The 23,706-nt window shown below is 39.3% G+C and overlaps 1 protein-coding gene across 1 annotated transcript; it reads left to right on the forward strand.

Annotated features, from left to right (window-relative positions):
• The first annotated feature begins 9,108 nt into the window (after nt 1-9,108).
• Nucleotides 9,109-18,074, forward strand: LOC131543902 (uncharacterized). The gene is made up of 11 exons (XM_058781706.1): nt 9,109-9,194; nt 10,054-10,092; nt 10,202-10,237; nt 10,428-10,451; nt 10,541-10,570; nt 10,721-10,750; nt 12,029-12,299; nt 14,756-14,895; nt 15,961-16,052; nt 16,595-16,682; nt 17,917-18,074. Exons 1-11 carry the CDS (start codon nt 9,140-9,142, stop codon nt 18,072-18,074), a joined length of 963 nt encoding a protein of 320 aa, XP_058637689.1. The 5' UTR covers nt 9,109-9,139.
• Nucleotides 18,075-23,706: the final 5,632 nt, after the last annotated feature.

A 23,706-nucleotide genomic window follows, 5' to 3' on the forward strand; every position in this document is an offset into this window, starting at 1 on the left:
TTTCTGTGCATGTTCTACAAGAACTTCATTTTCTGAATTTCAATGATTAGTATAGATCTGTCTTTCTTTCAACAAGTTGTCAAAAAACACCACAGTGGGGCTCTAAATAAAGCATGACAGCTTCTCTGTCTCTTACTGTTCATTAATGAAGTGTTTAGTATCAGAATGTGTAATATACATACTATAGACAAGTACACAATTCATGAATACCTCATGAAAATATTTCCAAAACAGAATGTTTTAACAGCTATCACGATTCCATGCAATGTGCGCTTTATATTCCAAGTCTTACAAATAGCTTTGAGCGCCAGCCCTGGACAACAATTTGTTCAACTGTCTGCATGTTGTTTATACTTTTTTTTTTTTCATGATGCTTGTACTTCCAATAAACACAATAGCACTTCAAATGATTGTGTATGAAGTTTTCCAACAACAATTCCAAATGCATGTCCCAATGTTCTGTTTGCTGATTCCACCCACGTGGTTCCACTTTACAAGAAAGGTACAACCTCCAGAGCAGGGGGCTGTTTCATAAAACCAGTTTACCAAATAAGCCAGGCTTATTTCAATTAGTCTGACTTATTGTCACTTGATTTGGTTTCCGAAAGCAAAATTACCATAGCTCAAGCTCAGTCACCATGGCAACTTATGCTGAGAAACTAACCTGGTCAGGAGCAGGCTAACTGTCCGGCTGAGCTTGTCTATCACTGACCAATAGGAATGCATTGATATTACCATCGACTCTCTCACATACAATTATTTGACTTTATTATCAGTCCAAAAATAAAAATATACAGAAATTGCAACTTAAATACATCAAATATATAGGTACTATATAATATAACATAATATTTTATATAATAACTAATATTTCTTTTAAGATATATTAAAATATTTTAACATAGTTTCTACTTGTGCATTCAGTTGATCAGCAGTTTCTAGCCATGCAGCCTTTCTTTCGGGATTTATTACAGCTGTACCTTTTATGGTTATTAGTATAAAATTAAAACATTGCGATCTAAAATTGCTCTTTAAAGCATTAAAGTTAAAATCACTGAATTAAAAATGAAAATAAATAGAAATCAGACTACATTTTAACTGATAAAAGGAATACACATTTAACTCATTTGAGCTAGTAATTAAGGCTGAATTTAGCCAGCTTACATTTAATTTAAAGTTATTGCATAAAAATACAATTATATGTAGGATTATAATTCTACATGAGTCGCATTTAATGTCCAAAAAAATAGAAAAGGTCGTAACGCCAAACATTCGTCCAAAAGTCCAGTATAGGCCAATAATATAAGGTGCGTAGATCCAAAAAATACAAAAGGTATAAAGACGAAGGAGATCCGCACTCAGCCCAAAAAGCTTATATCATTTATTATTCAGAGGTCACAAAATTGTGCAAAAAAGTGCAAAACGTTTTCGGTATTAACCCTTCCTCAGTGCCATGTGCTACCAAGCAAACACCTGCGCTCATTAAAACATGTCTTACCGTGATACACTTAATATCACAAAGATAAAAAAGAAAAATACACATTTATATCTCAAAACATATATCCAAATACAGCAAATACATTTACAAATCATCCAAAATGATCCATATACAAATATATCAAACAACAAGTATATATAAAATAAAAATCTCATGACTCCAAACAAAAGTTCTTAGCATCAATTTTTATATGCTTTTTTATATCCATGGTTTTTGACGCGATCAACCCGAGTTCGAGACCGCCTTTAGGGCTGTGACGGTCACCATAACAACCGCGTCACAGCTGTGCTCATATACAGTAACCTATAAGTATTACATGCATGTGCAGTTTTAAGGCATGTAGTTTTAATAGCCATTTTTGGTAACTCCATGCCTTAACTGACCACGACATTGCATGCACGTAGTTTATTTCGCGCTTTGATATGAATTGACACAGGCTAGTGTGCCGGTTTCCGCGCTTGTTTGACTCGCGCCTGCTGCTGAAGTGACTGATGTGATCTTAAAGACGTTCTGCAACTGAATAAATGCACTTCTTGTCAAGAAAAAACAGACAGAAACAGCAGTTATGAGTGGGGCGGCCAACCCTAGGCCCCGCCCCTGCGTTAACGGAGTTAAATAATGCATTAATCTGAAAATAATAATAATAATTTAAAAAAAGGGCGTGGCACGGTACGCGTGCCGAACCGTATGGTTCACAGAGGAAATTCCAAATGGAAGTGATCATCCCTATCCCCTTGTAGTGGGGACTTTGGAGTGAGCAGGGCAAGTGTGTGCCATTATTTAGTCGTTTGAAATGCACTTGGCAAAGGGATCTATCTAATTTCCTCATAATCTCCAGCTGGTATGTTCCCGTGACAACGCAGCACGGTGCGTGTCAGCAGATTCACATTTTATACATTTTATATTTTAAAAAGTTGTATAGGCTACATATTAGTTTGTATATATTATATAGCAAAAAACTTTAAAAAACGTTTTAAAATATAAAATGTATGTTCATTTGCAACAGTTATGCTAACAACAACAACAACAACAACAAAAAATACATATGACATTAAAACAGCGACATCTACTGACGCACACAGTGCATTAATTAAGAATTTCCAATCAACATAAAATGTTAGTCACTCTGTTATTTTTTTGTGGATGCCATGCTGTCCGCTAAGGCATAGGACACACACAGGCCTTTTCTCCTCTCCAACAACATTAATAGTGATGGGAAGTTCAGTTCATTTTACTGACTCGGACCTTTGAGTCTCGTTCAGCACAATGAACGAATCTTTTTCTCGAGTCATTTTGTTCATTTTAGCAAAATATAATTAAAATGTTACGTGCTACTTCCCTAACACATCTACTACTTATGTGAACGTTGATCACACTACAAACAATACAAAACTAATGCTATAAGAAACAGAAAAGATTAATTCATTGTTTACCTGGATCTTTAGACTACGAATAGCTCACCTCACCTCTTATCTGACAAGTCTTTGGGTTTGATTCGTTCGTTCATCACGTGACAGCCTCATAAGCTAAACCAATGCAGTCAGAGCCGGAAAGAGAATTGATTAGTTCATCTCGAGTCTTTCGAGTCGTTCGTTCTTTTGTCACGTCACGTGACAGCATTGGATAGATAAATTAGTTAATTTACAACCTTCCTTACAAACGGGTGCATAGTTATTATTATTATTATTATTATTATTATTATTTACTCTTACAGTTACATGATGCGTTTCTGGTCTCAAATTGTAGCTTTTTATTTCTTATAAATGTGTGAATTTATGTCATGATGGTTCTTTTCCATAACACTGAATGTGGTAACAAAGGTAAACTAAAGAGTTCATTGTTGTTATTATTATTATTATTATTATTATTAAGTTATTATTAATTTAGAGCTGTTAAACTGGCGAATGGAGGTTTCAAAAAGTATTGAATAAAAGGGTGCTTGTTAATTGTGGCCAATGTGTATTAGAGAAAAAACATTTATTTCATAATGATATTTCTCCTCATTTTAAATTCTTATTATCCAATGAAAGGTTAGTTGTTTGTGGATTGTTTTTTTGTTTTTTTTTAAATTATTTTTATTTTGTTTGTTTTTATAAAAGATCAAAAGGATTAACAATGCAGAGTAATTTTCACAGCCTTATTTGATCATATTTACCAAGGGTGCCGCTATTTTTGGCCATGACTAATATATATATATATATATATATATATATATATATATATATATATATATATGTATATATATATATATATATATATATTTCCACAATGTCAAAAATTTCAGGTTTTACTATCCTTGTGGGGACATTTGGTAAGTGTAAATGATGACAGTGTAACAATGTTTATAATGTTTATTATATTTCTTCAAATGGTGATCAATCATAATTATGTATAGTTTATTTACTAACATCCAATATTATAATGAATGGATTATTTATTTTGTTCCAAATGGTTTCTTTAGCTTCAGCTTGGAACCTATAACATGCAAAATGAATGTTTAGTGCTTTTCTGTAATTACTGTTTAGCTTTATTTGCCTAAGCACTTTGGTCCGATTTGCATGTCCTTATCATGAACTCATCTTCAGAAAAACACTCATATATATATATATATATATATATATATATATATATATATATATATATATGCAAAATGTTGTTTTTCATGGAAAACAGGAGAGTTTACAGAGAAGGCGGTTTCACATATTTCACAATTTCTCTCACACTGGTCAAAGGCTTTTAAAAGTAATTTTACTTGATTACTGTACTTAAGTATTATTTTGGGGGATTTGTACTTTATTCAAGTACAATTTAAACTGACTACTTGTACTTTTACTTGCTTACATTTCTGAAGAAAAAAACAGTATGTTTTACTCCTTACGATTTTATTTAATCTTAAAAAGTACATTACATTTTTATTTTATCTTATGCACATTAAATATAGTAAACGGAAGCTCAAACGTGTGATCATTGTTTTCATGCATCAATCACACACGTCTACTTCAGTTATGACTTTCATCAGGTAAATGTCTGGCTTCAAAAGTTTACCATCAAATCTGAGTAAAGCATATTGAGGTAGCAAAGTTGCGTTTTTCCCCAAAAATGTTTATTCATTATTCTTTCTGTTTTGATAGAGCCATTAATTGTGTAATATATTGGCTGAATGCAAAAGATTGAGTGCAAATAAAATCAGTGATGATAATTTAAATATAATTAATATTTTTATGGGAATGTTTTTTTTTTTTTTTTTTTTTATTAAATGTTACAAATCTCCAAAAAGTGTTTAAATGAACATTGTATGTTTGCTTAATTGTAATTCATGTTTAGTGATGTTCTTACCAGGATAAGCTGTATTAATAATATGTCATTATATGGCACACTGAGTAGGAATTAGGACTCTCAATGAATATTTTTAATCGTAATAATTACATGATTTGCTCATTAATTAATATAATTAGTTGCAAATAATTATTTATCAATATTTGCTGAGAAAAATCCCAAATAAAAATGCCCCAAATAAACAATTAAAATATTAATTATGCTTTTAGACAGTGACGTAGACAACACAAAAAAGTGGCCTTTCAAAATGTTAATGTTGTATGTTTTAATTCTATGACTCTCCTCATTAAATTCAACCCATTCTTGTATTCTATCTGGAATATGTTTCTAGCCTCTGAATCTCATCTTCTTGTTATTAAAAGTGATAGTTCACCCAAAAATTAAGATTCTCATGCTGTCCCAGATGTTTATGATTTTCTTTCTTCAGATGAACACAAGCAAAGATTTTTATTCCGTAATGCAAGGGGACAGGACCACTTCAGAAACCACACAAAATGAACACGACGGTCAAATTTAAAATATTAGTATTTGTATCCTTCTTACATATGCCTATTGTTTCTCTTAAGACGACAATGAGTCATTAACAGGGGTTGCATGAGTTACTGTCATATTCACTTTGTGTAGTTTTTGAAGTGTCATTTTCGGACAAGAGATGATTTAGTTTAGATGATTTAGATCTTAGTTTGTGTTCATCTGATGAATTAGATATCTGATAAATGAATCATATATATATAGTCATTCCACGAAACCGGTACGATTTGGACATACAAATTTTTAGATTTTTTACCAAAATGTATTACTTTTCTGAACACCCCACAGCATTAATGACATATTTAACTTCCTGAAAAACATATTTTCCTAAAAACATATTTTCACCATTAATCTTCAACCCCATTATGGACATTAAATCTCACACTTTTGCTATACTAAATCCTGAAATGGAACTTTTTGTGACAGCAACCTCATCATTTTTGATCAAAGAAGTGGGTTAACTTAAGTAAGTATTCTTATGATTGCTCTGAACATTTCAGACTGAGTTCAACAAAAAATAAATTACTTTTTCATAAACTTAAAAAAAATAATGAATAAAAATGTAAGTGTGACGGGGTTGAGACTAGGTTAAAAGAGTTGAAGATGGAAACGGGGTTGAAGAGACAAATACAGCTTAACATATAAATAGTTGTTTTTTTCCTCAAATTCACTATAAGATTTTCTATAAACACTGTATTTCATCATGTGACCAAGAAAGACAACAGATATAAATTGCAATTGAACTGAGTTTTATTAACCCTGAAGGAAAAACAACAATAACATAGTATATATTATAACATTATAAACTGACTAAATAGGTCATCAAAATAAAATATATAACTTGTGTGGCTGCTTCGTGGCATTCGATATCTGGCCCACACCTCTTTCAAGATCTCCACATGGAGATGGTGCTGAAGCACACAGGCTCTGGTTTTCCACCAACATACAACACCCCTGTACAGTGCATCCGGAATGTATTCACAGCGCATCACTTTTTCCACATTTTGTTATGTTACAGCCTTATTCAAAAATGGATTAAATTCATTATTTTCCAAAAAAATCTAAAAACAATACCCCATAATGACAATGTGAAATAAGTTTGTTTAAAGTCTTTGCTAATTTATAAAAAATAAAAAACGGAAAAAAAAAATCACATGTGCGTAAGTGTTCACAGCCTTTGCCATGACACTCAAAATTGAGCTCAGGTGTATCCTGTTTCCACTGATCATCCTTGAGATGTTTCTACAACTTGATTGGAGTCCACCTGTGCTAAACTGAGTTGATTTGGAAAGGCAAACACCTGTCTATACCTGTCTACAGGTAACACCGCATGTCAGAGCACAAACCAAGCCATGAAGTCCAAGGAATTGTCTGTAGACCTCTGAGACAGGATAGTATCGAGACACAGATCTGCGGAAGGGTACAGAAAAATATCTGCAGCATTGAAGCATGTAGTCTCTGTTACCCTTAATGGAAGAAGTTTGAAATAACCAGGGGTGCATTTCCCAAAAGCATCGTTAGCTAACTATGGTCATTAGTTCCATTGAACTCTATTGGTAACGATGTAACTTGCGACCATAGTTGTTTTTGAGAAACGCACCCCAGGACTCTCCCTAGAGCTGGCCAAACTGAGCAACTGATGGAGAAGGCCCTTGGTTAGACTGGTGACCAAGAACCTGATCATCCTCCACCTCCATGATCATACATGGAGATGGGAGAAACCTACAGAACGACAGACATCACTGCAACACTCCACCAAACTGGGCTTTGACAATGTGGCAAGACTCAATCCTCTCCTCAGTGAAGACACATGAAAACACACTTGGCATTTGCAAAATAGCACCTAAAGAACCCTCAGATTATGAGAAGCAAGATTCTCTGGTCTGATAAAAGTTGAGATAGCATTAATGATAATGATTCAGAATCTCAGACTGGGCAGAAGGTTCACCTTCCAACAGGACAACAACCCTAAGCACACAGCCAAGATAACAAAGGCAAATGCTATGGGACAACTCTGTGAATGTCCTTGAGTGGCCCAGCCAGAGCCCAGACTTGAACCCGACTGAACAACTTTGGAGAGATCAGAAAACCGACACTCCCCATCCAACCTGATGGAGCTTGAGGTCTTGCAAAAGAGAATGGGAGAAACCTTCCAAAAATAGATGTGCCAAGCTTTTAGCGTCATACTCAAAAATACTTGAGGCTGTAATTGCTGCCAAAGGTGCTTCAACAAAGTATTGAGCAAAGGCCGTGAATACTTATGTACATGCCAAGCAGATTCAAGCATTCAACGTGTGTGTGTGTGTATATATATATATATATATATATATATATATAAACAACTATAAACTAATGCACATACTATATTTCACTTCTACTTGCGATGTTCCTCGTGTGTTCAAAAGCATCAGGTTTACAATGTTTATGTGCTGCTCAGGCTGTTAAAATCAGCCGCTTTGCTGAGTGGTTTCAAAAATGTTAACTGTAGAAGTTCTAATAAATTATGTTTAAAAAGTACAATGACCTGATGTTCCTTTTAGCTGCAGTCTTCTCTGAAATTAAGAGGAATCACCGACGTCAAACTGTCCTGGTCAAAACATCCTCAGCGAGAGGTGGAACAGGACGTCATAGAGGAAGGCAAGTACATTTACACAATCCATCTCTTGAAAACTGTTTTTCATCTTATAAGAGAGTCAATTTATTCTAATGCATATTCTATACATGAACTTCATGTATTGAATTGAAATGATTATTATTGATCTCTCTAGAAGTTATCAACAACCACCACAGTGAGGAACTAAATAATGTACACATGTTTCTCTGTACTGTATATCACTGTTCATTAAAAATGAAGTGTGTAATACCAAATTTGTGTAAGATCCTTTGAAGAGATGTTCTGGATAGTGAGTTTACAAGACAAACTCCAAACGTTACTAACAAAAAACATCATAAACGTAGTCCATGCAAATTTAAAGTCTTCTACAGTCACACAATATAGCTTTGTGATGAACAGACAAAAAATTAACTCAAACCTCATAGCACCACAGCTAATGTCATTTGCCATCGGATATGCAACTAAAGAGAGTTGCATCCAAAAGGACCATTTTCAAGAACACGAGGGAAAATTAAAATTGATTGCAGTGGCATGAGAGAAGATTAACCGAGAAAATAATGATTTAATTTGGGGACATGTTTCTCACACTATCCTATGTATGAATTAAAAATAACATACCACAGCAGTCACATGGGCCACTTATATAGTGAGTTTTGCGATTTGGAGGGGACCCCATATCAAAATCAGTGCAATGGGCCCAGAATTCCTAGGTCCCTAGTTTTTTTTCAACTGTATGCATTTTGTTTATACTTTTCATGATAATTGTGCTTCAAATAAACACAGTGCCATTTCAAACGATTGTGTATTATTATTTTTTTTAATAAAAACAATTCCAAATGTTCCCTTAACTGACTGCAGCCTCTTCAGCAGGTGCTAAAATGGTTCTTGTTGTGGTTCAGGTTTTAGATTTTATATTTATTTTGTGATATAAAATATATATTCATTTGTACCCCCTGGCTGATTTTTTTTTTTTTTTTTAATCACTATTTGTGTGTGTGTGTGTGTAGCCTATATACAGTATATATAATTTATTTTATTCGTCTGTAATGCATAAAATGAGGTTAGTCACGTGTGATAGTGAATCGTGATTTCAGAGCAGTGAGTGTTTGGCTCCACCCAGAGAGTGGTGCACTTATACAGTATACTTCAGAGTCCTCCATATGACACAATTCACCCTGAATTACATTGCTGATTTGACGGACCATTTAAAAACAGGTACTAACTTAAGATTTTATATAGCCTACTATCTATATTTTAACTGTTATTATGTTAACACTAATTGTTTGTACTTTGTATAATGATATGAGATATATATATATTGTGACGGGGGGAGCCAACGACAGACACAGTGGGTGTGGCGTCAGGCCTCGGAGAGGCTTTTATTAAACAAAATTACTAAAATAAAGTGTCCAGGGGAAGAAGTGTCCAACAAAACGGGGGGATCTGGTGTCCTCGTTGTGCTGCGGGGCTCGTGAAGGAGGGCAGTGTTCACAAGGGGAAGGGTCCAGGGAAGGGGCGGAGTCCGGTGGCCGCACGCGCTCCCGCTCTGGTCCGGTTTACGAGGGGCGGCGGCTTCTTCTGAGCGGCGGCTCTTCCTCTTCTTCCTCGGCCTTTGGCGGGACTTGATCGGCCCGGCATCCTGGCCCGACGGCCGTAATACGGGTGCGGCGTTCTCCCGGACCGCGGGTTCTGCAGCTCACGTCTCCGGTGGCGCGATGTCCCTCTACGCACCCTTCCTGGACCCACGAGGACACCAGCGTGCATGCACGGGGGAAGAGACCGGTCTCTCGAGGAGAGGCGCGCTGGGCATTTAACAGCGGCGGTGATGAGGCTTCATTCAGTCCAGCTGTGCCTCATCACACGCCGCCAGCCCGCGTTGATCCCACGCCCCTCCTCTCATCCACCCACTCCAGTCGGGAGCCTGGTGAAGGGCGGCGAATAAGGGACGGGGTGGTGATGATGATGAGGGGGAGGGCCACCGATCCGTCACAATATATATATATATATATATATATATGTGTGTGTATATTTGGCGATAAAGTTTATTATACACATTTCTGTCTTTCTCCCTCAGAAATGAAGGGGCTCAACAAGTACCTGTTTCTCTTACTGGGTAAAGCCAAGTTTAAATGAGTCTAACTTTCGTAGTTTTGTGTGTGCTATAGGAGTATAAATCTGGCAATATATCTGTGAAACACAGTGAAGCCTTTTTTTTCCTACAGTGATTTTCTTTGTTCAAGAAGAGGCAACTGAAAAAGGTAAGAGTTCCTTCATAAAAATTGGTCTTTTTTTTTTTTTTCAATAGTGTACCTGCTTCTGTTACTGTAAAGTCAAATGCCTAAATGTGTCTGATTTCAGTAGTATACACGTAATGAAATAACATTTGTTTTGTGTATGCTAATGGTTTACTGTAAATCAACCTATATACTTGTGATTTTTCTACTGGAGGTGCACCAGTTCTTGACCCGTCAGGTACCATTAAAACTAATCATTTATATCTTCATACAGTATGTATATATTAATTATGTATAATGCAATTATTAAATTGTGATTTTCTTCAGGGGGTGCAACAGTTCATGAAGTGACAATTGGTAAGAAACCATTGAAACTGATCTTTTTTTTCACATTGTGTATATTCTATTTATGTATAATTAAATTTTAATATTATAATAGCAGTTGTATTGTATAGGGGTATAAATCAGATATATCTGTAAAACACAGTGTGACACTTTTTTCTACAGAGCCTTCTAAAGAAAAGGCGATTGAACAAGGTAAGAGTCCATTAAAATGTATGTTTTTCAGAATGTTTTCTTTTGTTTCATCTGGCTACCATTAACATGTAACATTTCTGACATTCTGTAATTAGTGTTTAGCTGTATTTGCCTAAGCACCCAGGCATTTTGGTAGGATTTACATATTCTAATCATGAACTCATTTTCTAAAAAAAAAAACAATCCTAGATATGCAAAATATTGTTTTTCATGGAGCAGAGAAGTTCAAAAGGTAACTCATCTAAAAGATTGCTGCCAGTCCTTCCAACAACATTTAGAGTTATATTTAAATGAATAAATAAAGCACAGTAACTCTGCCTGACCGGTGATGAAGGTCTAACTGGACTGTATTCCTGACACATCCTCCAAACTGTTGATTTAACCACCTATAATGAACCTTAAAATCATAATCAAGACTGTGATAGTTAGATTCACACGTGTTGCTGTCATTGTTTTTTCTAGTTATTTAGTGTTTTGAAAGAAATTTACATTAAAAGTGTCCTTTCCTCTGGGTGTATAAATAACTGACTAACTAACTAAGAAGTGCACTAATTAAAAGCATTAGTTTGATATATTGTATTGATTTGATATCATTCCATTTGTAAATTATATTTCGGTCAGGACCACTACCGTCAAAAGATAGATACTTGGCATAAAGTTTTGGTTTGGCGGTATGGTTCTGTTCTGTGCAAAAACTCCCTGCCCATCCATGCAGCCTGTCATGAATGAGCAGGGAGAGCAACAATAATAACCCCCCCTAGGGTAAACAGAACAGAACAAAGCAGATATCATTAATGTACTTAATGATATTTAAGTGTATTTAAGTCTGATTCAGCAAGGAATATCAGAAACAGAAGTCCTGACTATGCGAAAGGAGGAGTTGGGGATGGAGGAGGGTGATTTGCTCCTGAGCAAGTGGAAAAAGCTGCTGATTGATACGGAATAGAGCTTATATAGGAATGCCGTGATAGGTGTTGTATTCCTATAGGTAGATACGATCAGCTGAGAATCAGCTGATGCAAGCTTGACTGACGTGACCTGTTGTGCATAGTTAACTGAGTTTGTTTCTCAAAATTATGATTTACTCTGCTACAATCTAGTATATAATAATAATAATAATAATTCATTGCTTTTATATAGTGCTTATATAATTATAATTCATTAAATGTATATAACGATATAATATATTGATGGTTTAGTTCAATCCTGCTCCCTGTTCTACTTTCAGTCCTCAAACACTTAATTATTATTATTTTTTTTCATTAAACACATTTTTAGGCAATGTGGCAATAGGAAGAAATGCTATACAATCATCCACACATCACACCTGGGACGCTGGAAAAGCTATAGATGGTATCAAAGACAACTGGTCAAAGTGTTCCTCAACCAGTTATGGGAATAACCCGTTTTGGAGGCTGGATCTGCTGAACATCTACAGAGTTTCCAGGGTGGTCATCACTAACCGAATAGACTGCTGTCCAGAGCACATAAACGGAACGGAGATTCGTGTTGGAAACTCACTGGAGAATAACGGCACCGATAACCCCATGTGAGAACACTTCAAATGCCCTTCAAAGAATGACAATAAACATTATTAAAGAGATAGTTCACCCAAAGCTGAAATGTCATTAGCATTTACTCACTTCAAATTTTGACAAACCTGCAATGAATTTCTTTCTTCCGTTCAACACAAAACGAATGTGTGTAACCAAACAGTTGCTGGTCCCCATTGACTTACACAGTGTGAAAAAAAATAAAAAATAAAGGTCCCACTTTATATTAGGTGGCCTTAACTACTGTGTACTTACATTTTAATTAATCATTTGGTACAATGCACTTATTGTGTACGTACATGTTTTGTACTTATATTTTTAAAAATACCTATATGTAATTACATCTGTAATTAGTTTCTGTAATTACATTTATAATTACACTGTTGACCCATCCCTTACACCTTAACCCACCCTTAAACCTACCCAGACCACCAAACCTGTCCCTAATCTTACCCGTATCCCACCTCAATAGCAGCAAAAGTGTTTTGCAATACAATATGAACACAATAAGTTCATTGTACTTATTTTTTGATGTAAGTACATAGTAGTTAAGGCCACCTAATATAAAGTGTGACCAAAATAAATAATAATAATAATAAAATACTACGCCTATATATCTTATTTTGTTTCCAACAGAAGAAATAATGTATGCATGTTTGTAGGGGTGTAACGGTACGTGTTAGCATAAATGTCTTTCTATTATTGTTAGCATAACTGTTGCAAATAATCATACATTTTAGATTTTAAAAAGTTTTTAAAATATGCTATATAAAAATGTGTATATATATATAAAACTTTTTAAGAAGACATTTATGCCATTAAAACAGCTACATCTGCTGACTGACACCATGCTGCGTTGTCATAGGAACATGCCAGTTTAAGAGAATGAGGAAATCACGTCGCTCCCTTTGCCAAGTGCATTTCAAACGGCTACATAATGGCACGCACGCCCTGCTCACTCCAAAGTCCCCACTCCAAGGGCTCTGTCCTTCAAAGGGAGTAGGGCATAGGGATGATTACTTCCATTCGGAATTTGCCCCGTGAACCGTTTGGTACACACCCCTACATGTTTGGAACAACTTGAGGGTTAAAAACAAAAATAACAGAATTTTATTTTTATTTTATTTTTTATTTAATGGAAGTTAGCTTGTTAGTCAAGTTAGTTAAGTAATTGCAACTTTTACCTTACAAACTTTTTTTTTTTTTTTTTTTTCCTCACACACAATTTTAACATTTTGGCTTTTTCTCGCATTTCCCGCCATGGTCTTGTCAGTTATCCCTCCCTAGTCCCGACCCGTGGTCAGTAAAATCTGACACCTGCAGCTCGTCTACGTAGCAGAGCAGACACTTTCTGTTTCAAATTCCAGCTTAACTAAATGATTTTTAGTTGTTTTGGGGTTTTTAAATTTTTGTGAAGGTATGTGAATTAGTTTGAATAGCTGTCAGCTGTTAAATTTAAGTACACAATTAGATAAAACCAATTTAAGTCAACCAATTACTAAGCAATGTTTAATTTTGTTCAGTCGCATTTGCAAGTAAAGAAAAAGACACTTAAGCAAAACATGGCCTGCGTCCCAATGTGCATACTATCCATCCTAAATTCTATGTGATATTAGTAATTTTCAATACTATTTAGCAGATGGGGTGGATAGTATGCACACTGGGACGCAGGGATGGTCAGGTCAAAGTGTCTAAATCATTTTTGGTCCCAATTTTGGGTTGGTTAAATGACCATGGTGTTGGTGTGCTTGACTGGCCAGCAAACTCACCAGACCTGAACCCCAGAGAGAATCTGTGAGGTATTGTCAAGAGGAAAATGAGAAATGAGACCAAAAAAATGCAGATGAGCTGAAGGCCACTGTCAAAGAAACCTGGGCTTCCATACCACCTCAGCAGTGCCACAGACTGATCACCTCCATGCCATGCTGAATTGAGGCAGTAATTAAAGCAAAAGGAGCCCCTACCAAGTATTGAGTACATATACAGTAAATGAACATACTTTCCAGAAGGCCAACAATTCACTAAAAATGTTTTTTTTTATTGGTCTTATGAAGTATTCTAATTTGTTGAGATAGTGAATTGGTGGGTTTTTGTTAAATGTGAGCCAAAATCATCACAATTAAAAGAACCAAAGACTTAAACTACTTCAGTCTGTGTGCATTGAATTTATTTAATACACGAGTTTCACAATTTGAGTTAAATTAATGAACGTTTCCACGACATTCTAATTTATTGAGGTGCACCTGTATATATATCTGGTGTCTGAATAATTTTTGGTTTGACTTTAGCTTTGGTGTGTACTTTCCTATTCTCACAGAATTAGAACGATTGTTAAAACTTTATAGATATTATCGTTCTTGGTATAAACAGCCTTTTAGAACTATGAAACACAAGCCCATGTATCAATATAAGCCTGATTAAATTATATCATTCTCTCTGTTTGTCTGATTAGATGTGCGGTTATTTCCAGTATTCCAGCTGGTGTGTCCTACACATACTCATGCTATGGGATGGTGGGTCGTTATGTGAACTTGGTAATCCCTGGAAATGAGAAGGTCCTTATTTTGTGTGAGGTGGAGGTCTACGGGACAGGTATACTGCAAATATTAATTAACGTTAACCATCCAACTACAATGCACAGTGTACAATTAAGTTCATTTTAACCCTGTAACGGAAGAATTTATTGAAACTTTAGACAAAATATTGAAAAAATATGTTTTTATGTACCATCAGGCTTTTATTGCTCATATAGTATAGTGATATTATGAAAGGAAAAAGAGGTCAGTTTTATTCAGAGACCCAAACCGAGCAAAAATGGTGCAGATATGGCGAAGGTGATAGTTTGTAATGTAAATCAGTCAGATCTTTATAACAGTATAGCAGAATAATTAAATAAAATGATATAAACATCAGTCGTCACTCTATATATCCCTATGTCTTAGTAAGATGATGCTTAAATGCTTAGTTTTATGATCAAAATATATAATGTGAAGCCAAGCTGCTTCAGTCCAGTAAGTGTTCATCTTGAAATATTACTAACAATATCAAAGTTATTCTTACATTTATTTTATACAAATCAGTAAAGATTTGACAGCAAAAAGAAGATGGATGTTTGTACAATTATACTAAAAGGCCTTTTACTCAATAAAAAAGTAAAAACTATCAATTAGAGACAGAAGGCATGGAGTGTATTGAGTATGACAGGTTTAACAGTAAAGTTGAATCATGTTGATCATTTACAAACTCAAATATTTATCGGATATGACACTTTATAATCAAAATCAAAGTGGAGCTGAAGTAACAACTTACAGTGAAGAGTTCATTGCACTTTTATAACCAATGAAAAATTAGTTACTGGCGAACAAAATCATGTTGAATCTTTGAAAACCCAATTATGACAGAAATAGTTGTGAGAAGTAAAAAAAAAAAAAAAAACATCATAGTGGTGCACATTCAAGCATCTTCTTCAGGTAATGTTAAAAATTTTATATATTTATTATGTGCAAGTTGTGGGAAAGAAGTCTTTGTTTAGACCCCAAAACAGCTAAAACATAAATGACCTTTCTAGAGGCTGAACTATAAGTGCTGTGGTTGGTCTTTTCTGATTTGCAAACTGAACCTCATGCACATGCTTGTTTGCCTAATGATTTGTTTTAGAGTTCACGTTAAGCAGAACATTCATAAAGGTAAAGCTTCACTTCAGTGCCGATCTGACTGACCCTGCGACGAGAGACAAACTACTAGAAGAGGTAAGAGCGAGTCGTGTTCATGTTTTGTGCAGCTTTTTTTTCCCCACGTCACTAAATTACATTAGAAAAATGCGCATTATATGAGGAAAATTTGACAGTCACTGTAAAACTATTGACCTAATCACATTATACAAAACTGAAAATTATTTACATAAATTTTGAAAAAGGACTATCTCTCTCTCTCTATATATATAATATAATATAACATTGTGCGTATATGAAGTTCTTCGCCAATATATAATGAAAAAGTAGAAAGGCTAAGATAGTATTTTCTTGAAAATCATACTACAATAATATATTTTTGTTTAAAAATAATTTAAGGTGTTTGTTTGTTTGTTTTTTTAATAAAAATATTATTCTGTAGGAAAAGCAAATTTACTGCAGTCTAGACAAAGAAAAAGGCTTTACTATTATAATAAAATGTGGAAAATAAAGAAGCAGGGTGTCCTTTTGACCCTTTGCATCTGTGGTTTAGAATCTTTTCTTTCTAAAGCTGAGTATCTGTTTAAAATGGAAATGAAGTCAGTTATCGTTCCTCGCAGCTGAAATCGGCTTTGAAGTTCCCTGATGCGAATCTGAGCTGGATTCGACCTCCGGTGGAAACCATCACTGAGGATGCAGGTGGGCAAGGTATATCAATTAAAGACAGAACCCATAAAGTGATAATTATGTTGTACGTTGTATGACTGAAAGTTCTGTAATGAGTTCACTATTATTATTTACAGGTCCGTAAGGGTCTTTTGGGAAAAAGTGGACTCTTTTTGAGCAAACATTGCTCACATAAGTCCTCAGTTTGTGCAATCACCAGTTTGTGTGATTACTTAATATTTAGTTTTTAAAAAATGTTTGATTATTATATTAGATCATTTAAATTTACTGAATGAGTTATTAACCATGATAAAGTGATTCATAAATGATTTGCACTGGTGTAGTTGTAATGACTGATGTAATTGTTTAGTTCAGATGTGCCAGAGAACGTCTCGGTTACGTACGTTATGTCGTGACGACATAGGGGATTTACTTGGGAGCCCCAATCATCTCTGACTTAAGAGAAAACGCCAATGAATATTGGCTAGTGGATTTTGCATACCTGCGCCACTCCCCGTGCACACGGGTATAAATAGGCGGCAGGTGCATCCACTCATTAGGTTTTACGCTGAGGAGCCGAGAACGAGTCCCTGGCAACCAGCGATGGTTCAAGATTGTGGCATGGGGACATAACGTCTCCGTTCCCTCCATCAGGGAATGAGGGTTACGTACGTAACCGAGACGTTCCCTATCTGTCGGTCACTACGAGTTATGTCGTGACGACATAGGGGTCTTATGGAAAGCGCCACAACCTGAACCCCGTCACAACCTTGTGGCATGCAGATGCTGACAAGCAAGCGCATGACAGACAAATGCCATGCGAAAGGTCGCAACCTTCCCATCGCCCCAGTGCAAATTCACTAATCTTGGTGCCCGCAGGGACCACTGAGTACATCGCTGCTGGAGATAGCCAAGCCGCTGTTCCTTTTCCCACAGAAGTCGGAAGGGATTTCGACCTTCAATGAAAGATAGCTTCAAGTCTTTCCTATTTGTTGTTACAGCTTGGCAGTAACGACGGGGAAGCGAGCCTTCCAGAGAAGGGCGCTACGGAGGCCACATCCTGCCCGAAGGGAGGTAACATGTGGAGACACTGATATGGACTGACCCAGGCCTGGGGCGGTACTACATAAGACTGGACCCTGGGGCAGATCCTACCTAGGGGTAGGGAGGAGAGATGCCAGCAGGGCCTGACAGAAGGCTCTGTCAAAGGGAAGACACGGGTTTACCGTGAGGGAAAGCTTACCGTGGTAGAATACACATATGGGATTACCCGAAGGGAATCAAGCCATACGGACACCTAGCCCAGTACAGGGGCTGACCGGAGACCCGGGCGAGCTAACACAAGTACTGGGCCTGGCGTCAGACTGCTCCGCCCAGTCTGACTGCCGGGGGTGCTGGAGGAACTCCACCAGTGTTCGCCGTCCGGGGAACTGAACTGGAGGAGGAAAACAGCGCTCACATCCCCGGGTGAGGGGGAATGGCGCAGCAAGCGTGACACCGGCCAGCTCTTCCCGCCACTTACCTGTTACCCAACACACGGGAAGAAACTGGCTCAACGCGGAGATTGTAAAATCTCGCGAAGGTGTTCGGTGTCGCCCAGCCCGCAGCTCTACAGATGTCTGCCAAGGCGATGGCATCCACTATCCAGTGGGCCAACCTCTGCTTGGAGACAGCCTTCCCTTTCTGCTGACCTCCGTGGCAGACAAAGAGCTGCTCAGAGCTTCTAAAGCTCTGGGTGCAGTCCACGTATATGCGCAACGCTCTTACGGGACACAGCAACGCCAAGGCTGGATCTGCCTCCTCCGAGGGCAGGGCTTGCAGGTTCACCACCTGATCGCGGAAGGGCGTGGTGGGAACCTTAGGCACGTATCCAGGCCGGGGTCTCAGGACAACGTGAGAGTAGACCGGCCCGAACACCAGGCACTCTTTGCTCACCGAAAATGCTTGGAGGTCCCCGACCCTCTTGATGGAAGTGAGCGCTGTCAGGAGCGCTGTCTTAGCAGACAGGAACTTAAGCTCAACTGAGTCCAGCGGCTCAAAGGGACCCCTCTGAAGCCCAGCCAGGACAATAGAGATCCCAGGGGGCATCAGGGGTGGCCTAGGAGGGTTCAACCTCCTGGCACCCCTCAGGAACCTCACGATGAGATCGTGCTTTCCCAGGGACCGGCCGTCCACTGCATCGTGATTGGCCGCAATAGCAGCCACATACACCTTCAAGGTGGAGGGTGACAGCCTACGCTCCAACCTTTCTTGCAGGAAAGAAAGCACTACTCCAATCGTGCATCTTCGGGGGTCTTCTCTGCGAGAAGAACACCAGTTCGCGAACAGACTCCACTTCAGTGCATAGGCTTGCCTTGTTGAAGGAGCTCTAGCCTGAGTGATGGTCTCTACCACAGTCCGTGGGAGACCGCTCAAGTTTGCCGCGTCCCGTCCAGGAGCCACACGTGGAGGTTCCACAGATCTGGACGCGGGTGCCATATGGTGCCAAGCCCCTGAGCAAGGAGGTCCTTCCTCAGAGGGATGCGCCAGGGAAGAGCTGTCGCAAGGAGTATGAGTTCGGGAAACCAGGTCCGGGTGGGCCAGTACGGCGCGACCAGCAGGACCTTCTCCTTGTCTTCCCTGACCTTGCACAGTGTCTGTGCAAGCAGGCTCACTGGGGGAAACGCATACTTGCGCAGAGCCCGAGGCCAGCTGTGTGCCAGTGCATCCGTGCCGAGGGGGCCCTCGGTCAGGGAGTAATACAGCTGGCAGTGGGAGGACTCGCGGGAAGCAAACAGGTCTACCTGAGCTTCCCCGAATCGACTCCAAATCAGTCGGACTGTCTCGGGATGGAGTCGCCATTCTCCGGGGAACGTGAGCTGTTGTGAGAGCGCGTCGGCCGCACGATTGAGCTCCCCCGGAATATGGACAGCACGCAGCGACTTGAGCCGCGTCTGACTCCAGAGGAGGAGATGGCGGGCGAGCTGTGACATGCGACGTGACCGTACACCTCCCAACCGGTTGATGTACGAAACAGTCGCAGTGTTGTCCGTACGGACCAACACGTGCTTGCCGAGCAGCAGTGGCCGGAACTGCCGCAAAGCTAGATGCACTGTCAACAACTCTAGGCAGTTGATGTGCCAAAGCAGTCGAGGCCCTGTCCAGGGCCCCGAGGCTGCCTGCCCGTTGCATGTAGCGCCCCAACCCGTACTGGAGGCATCCGTCGTGACAACGACATGCCGGGACACTTGTTCTAGGGGCACCCCAGCCCGTAGAAAGGCAAGGTCCGTCCAGGGGCTGAAGGAGCGGCGACACTCCTGTGTGATGTTCACACGAAGTGTACCGCGACGCCATGCCCACCTCGGGACTCGGGAGTGCAACCAGTGCTGAAGTGGTCTCATATGAAGCAATCCGAGCGGCGTGACTGCGGCTGCGGATGCCATATGCCCCAGGAGCCTCTGAAACTATTTCAGAGGAACCACAGTCCTGCCTCTGAAGGAACTCAGGCAGTTCAGCACTGACTGGGCGCGATCCTCCGAGAGGCGCGCCGTCATACTCACCGAGTCTAATTCCACACCAAGAAAAGAGATTCTCTGCACAGGGGAGAGCTTGCTCTTTTCCCAGTTGACCTGAAGCCCCAACTGGCTGAGTGCTGAAGCACTGGGTCCCTGTGATCACACAACTGTTCTCGCACGCGGGCCATGCTCGAGATAGTTGAGGATCCTGATGCCCACTTCCCGTAGCGGGGCAAGGGTGCCCTCCGTGCCTTCGCGAAGACCCGGGAGGGACAGGGACAGCCCGAAGGGGAGGACCCTGTACTGCCATGCCCGACCCTTGAACACAAACTGTAGGCGGTCTGTGTCGCGGAAGGATCGAAACATGAAAGTAAGCGTCCTTCGGGTCGATCGCTGCAAACCAATCCTGGGGCTGTATGCATTTGATATGCGCCTGTTCGTCAGCATCTTGAACGGGAGCCTGTGCATGGCCCGGTTTAAGACTTGCTGGTCCAGGATTGGTCGAAGACCACCGCCTTTCCTGGGTACGATGAAGTAAGGGCTGTAAAACCCTTGCCTCATCTCGGCTGGAGGGACCGGCTCGATTGCATCCTTTGCCAGGAGGACAGCAATCCCCTCACGCAAGACAGGAGCGTTCCGAGCTACCACTGAAGTCTCGAGAACGCCGCTGGACTTGGGAGGTCGCCTGGCGAACTGAATCGCGTAGCCGAGTCGAATCATGCCCGTGAGCCAACGAGACGGGCTGGGCAGCGTGAGCCACGCCTCCAGACGCCGTGCAAGTGGCTCCAACGGCGCGATCGACGTACCTGCGGTGGTGCAGCGAAAGGGAGTAGAGCTGGATGGTACAGAAGGCTGTGCGTTCTGAGGCATCCTCGCAAAACTCCCTGGGTCCCAGAGGGGACTGGCTAGAGGTGCGTGGGGAGGCACTGCGTCCCCTGAACCGCACTCTCTTGGCCGCTGGCAAGATGGGTCGTGGGCGAGAGTGAGGAGGCAACGCGTCGCACACTGTCGGCCCGTGGACCTGAAAACCCGGAGGAAAGGGAAATTGCTCTTTCTTTTGACAAAGTGGGGGCCACAGAACCAGAGATTTTCCACCCGGCCCTCCTCCTGGGGAAGGAGCGGCGCTGTCCCTGCCGTCTCCTGAGAAAGAGCAGCTTCCCATATCACTGGGTTGCCCGTGTCAGGGCCGCTTTGTCGCCTATCTGGGCGATTAGGGGCAAACTGGGACACGGGGGGCGCCGCAAAAAGACACGAACCGACCGTGATTTGCTCTTTTAGGAAATCTGCTCTTTTAGTTGAAGTGCCCAGGGGAATCGCTGCAGACAGGGACACCGCTGTTCGCACCATAACGCCAACCAGAACAGCTTCCAGACAGATGATGAATGGCTCTTTGTGGAGATCAACACGTTCATCCACTCGGCTCCGAAGCAAAAATCTAATGAGTGGATGCACCTGCCGCCTATTTATACCCGTGTGCACGGGGAGTGGCGCAGGTATGCAAAATCCACTAGCCAATATTCATTGGTGTTTTCTCTTAAGTCAGAGATGATTGGGGCTCCCAAGTAAATCCCCTATGTCGTCACGACATAACTCGTAGTGACCGACAGATAGGGAACACAACCGCTTCATGGTAAACATATTTTTTTTCTGGCTCAGCAGGTTTTGTCATATGAGATCATCTGTCTGACAGGACAAATAATGTCAGTAATGAATATTTTCAAAGCTGTTCCGATTGACATGTTTTTGTAGTGTGCTATGACATTTACTGCAATATATAAAGATTCATACTATGAACAACCGCATTGTAATGTCATATCAAGTTTTCAGTTGCACTAGGGAGATTTTGCTTTACAAATTAGTTTTTGAAAAATTGATTACAGGATGATCAGATTACCTGCTGCATTTGATCCAAATGTTATTGTATCAGAATTATTTTTTTTTGTATAAATGACACATATGCATGTGCTGCTGTTATTGCAGTCTTGTGCTGGTTTGGGAAGTTGAATATTCCGAGATACACAAATTAACAAATAAAGGATGGAAAAAGTAAGTAAACTGTATGGGGTTTCAGTCAAGCAGAGGACATGTTTTATGACTAATGATACAATTATGTATATAAATAACAATATGATGTTATATCCAATTACTGGTTGTTTCATAATAAAATAATCAGCATTCCCACGGTTAGTTATTGTTTTGTGAAACAATCTTGCATAACTCTTGTAGATAACATACTGCCTTAATAATGAACCACCACAGTGTGGCGCTAACAGACACATTTGCGTAATGGAAACAACAGCTCATTCTCGACCTGAGGGACCTTTACTGGAAAATGATTATTAGCTTCAGGCTAACATGTTTGATAAACTGACTAAGAGTCATGAATCATCATGATAGTCAATTTTCAAAACTGATAAGAGAATAAAAATTAATCTGACCCCTAAAGCCGCCTTTGTGATTAAGCTGACTTTTGCATTTCATAAGAGAGCATTATTCATGATTTAACAGATTTTCTCTTATGGTCCTAATTTGTATTTTGCATGTATTTATTTATTATTATTTTTATTATTTTTTTTTATTTTATCATATAATATATAATACACATACAAACTAAATTGCAGTAAATAGATCCTTTACATTGTGAGTAACAGTGAATATTAAAACAATGTAAATGAAAGACGATTAACAAGTTGATCGAGAGTTGTCCATCATCATCATCATCATCATCATCATCATCATCATCTTTTCCTCCAGCACACTGAGCTGTAAATAAAACATTTCATTATGTTATAAAGACTTAATTTCCGAGTTCATTTGTAATACATACATATTCATCGTATTACTTTTACTTTCAAATCAACATCTTTTCAGTGTGCCAGTGTTTACGTTTATGAACACACTCACCTGGTGCATCTTCCTTCCACATCACTTCCTGTTGAGCAGCTGGTGGTTGAGACCACTGCAGCGTCACGTCAGAAATCCCTCGTGTTGCCAGAGCAGACTGAAGCTAAAATGAGCAGATCTCTTAAAACTACTATCAATGTGATTTGATTTCAGATTTCTGTATGTTACCCTCTCTCACCTGTGACAGGAGCTGGACTCTCATCTCAGGTTCAGACAGACTCAAACTGGACCTCAGTTTCATCTTCACAAAGGTCTTCTTCAATACAGGACCTAAAAGAGTGACACATGAGAGTGAACATACACAGACAGAAGGGAAACGAAAACGCTAAATGCAAATAATAAAATGCAACTGACCATATAATCATGCATTTTTAGGATACTCAAATACATCATCTTATCATTGCATCTTTTGATTTTGACAGCATTTTGGTGCAAATACATGTCACTTAATATTAAACAGGTGTAACATGAAGAGGTTGTGTACACAAAGTGAAACAAATATGACCCAGATGACATATATAGATGACAATACAGGTTCACTTGCATTAAGGATGAATATGGTTTAGCGTCGAACACAAATAAATGCTTTTAATGTAGTGAATTATTGACTGTTGAGAGCATAAAACCTTAGAAATGTTACATTTAAAAAAATAAATAAATAAATTACA

The sequence above is a fragment of the Onychostoma macrolepis genome, chromosome 07 (genome assembly GCF_012432095.1).
Source record: "Onychostoma macrolepis isolate SWU-2019 chromosome 07, ASM1243209v1, whole genome shotgun sequence".
Classification (NCBI taxonomy): domain Eukaryota; kingdom Metazoa; phylum Chordata; class Actinopteri; order Cypriniformes; family Cyprinidae; genus Onychostoma; species Onychostoma macrolepis.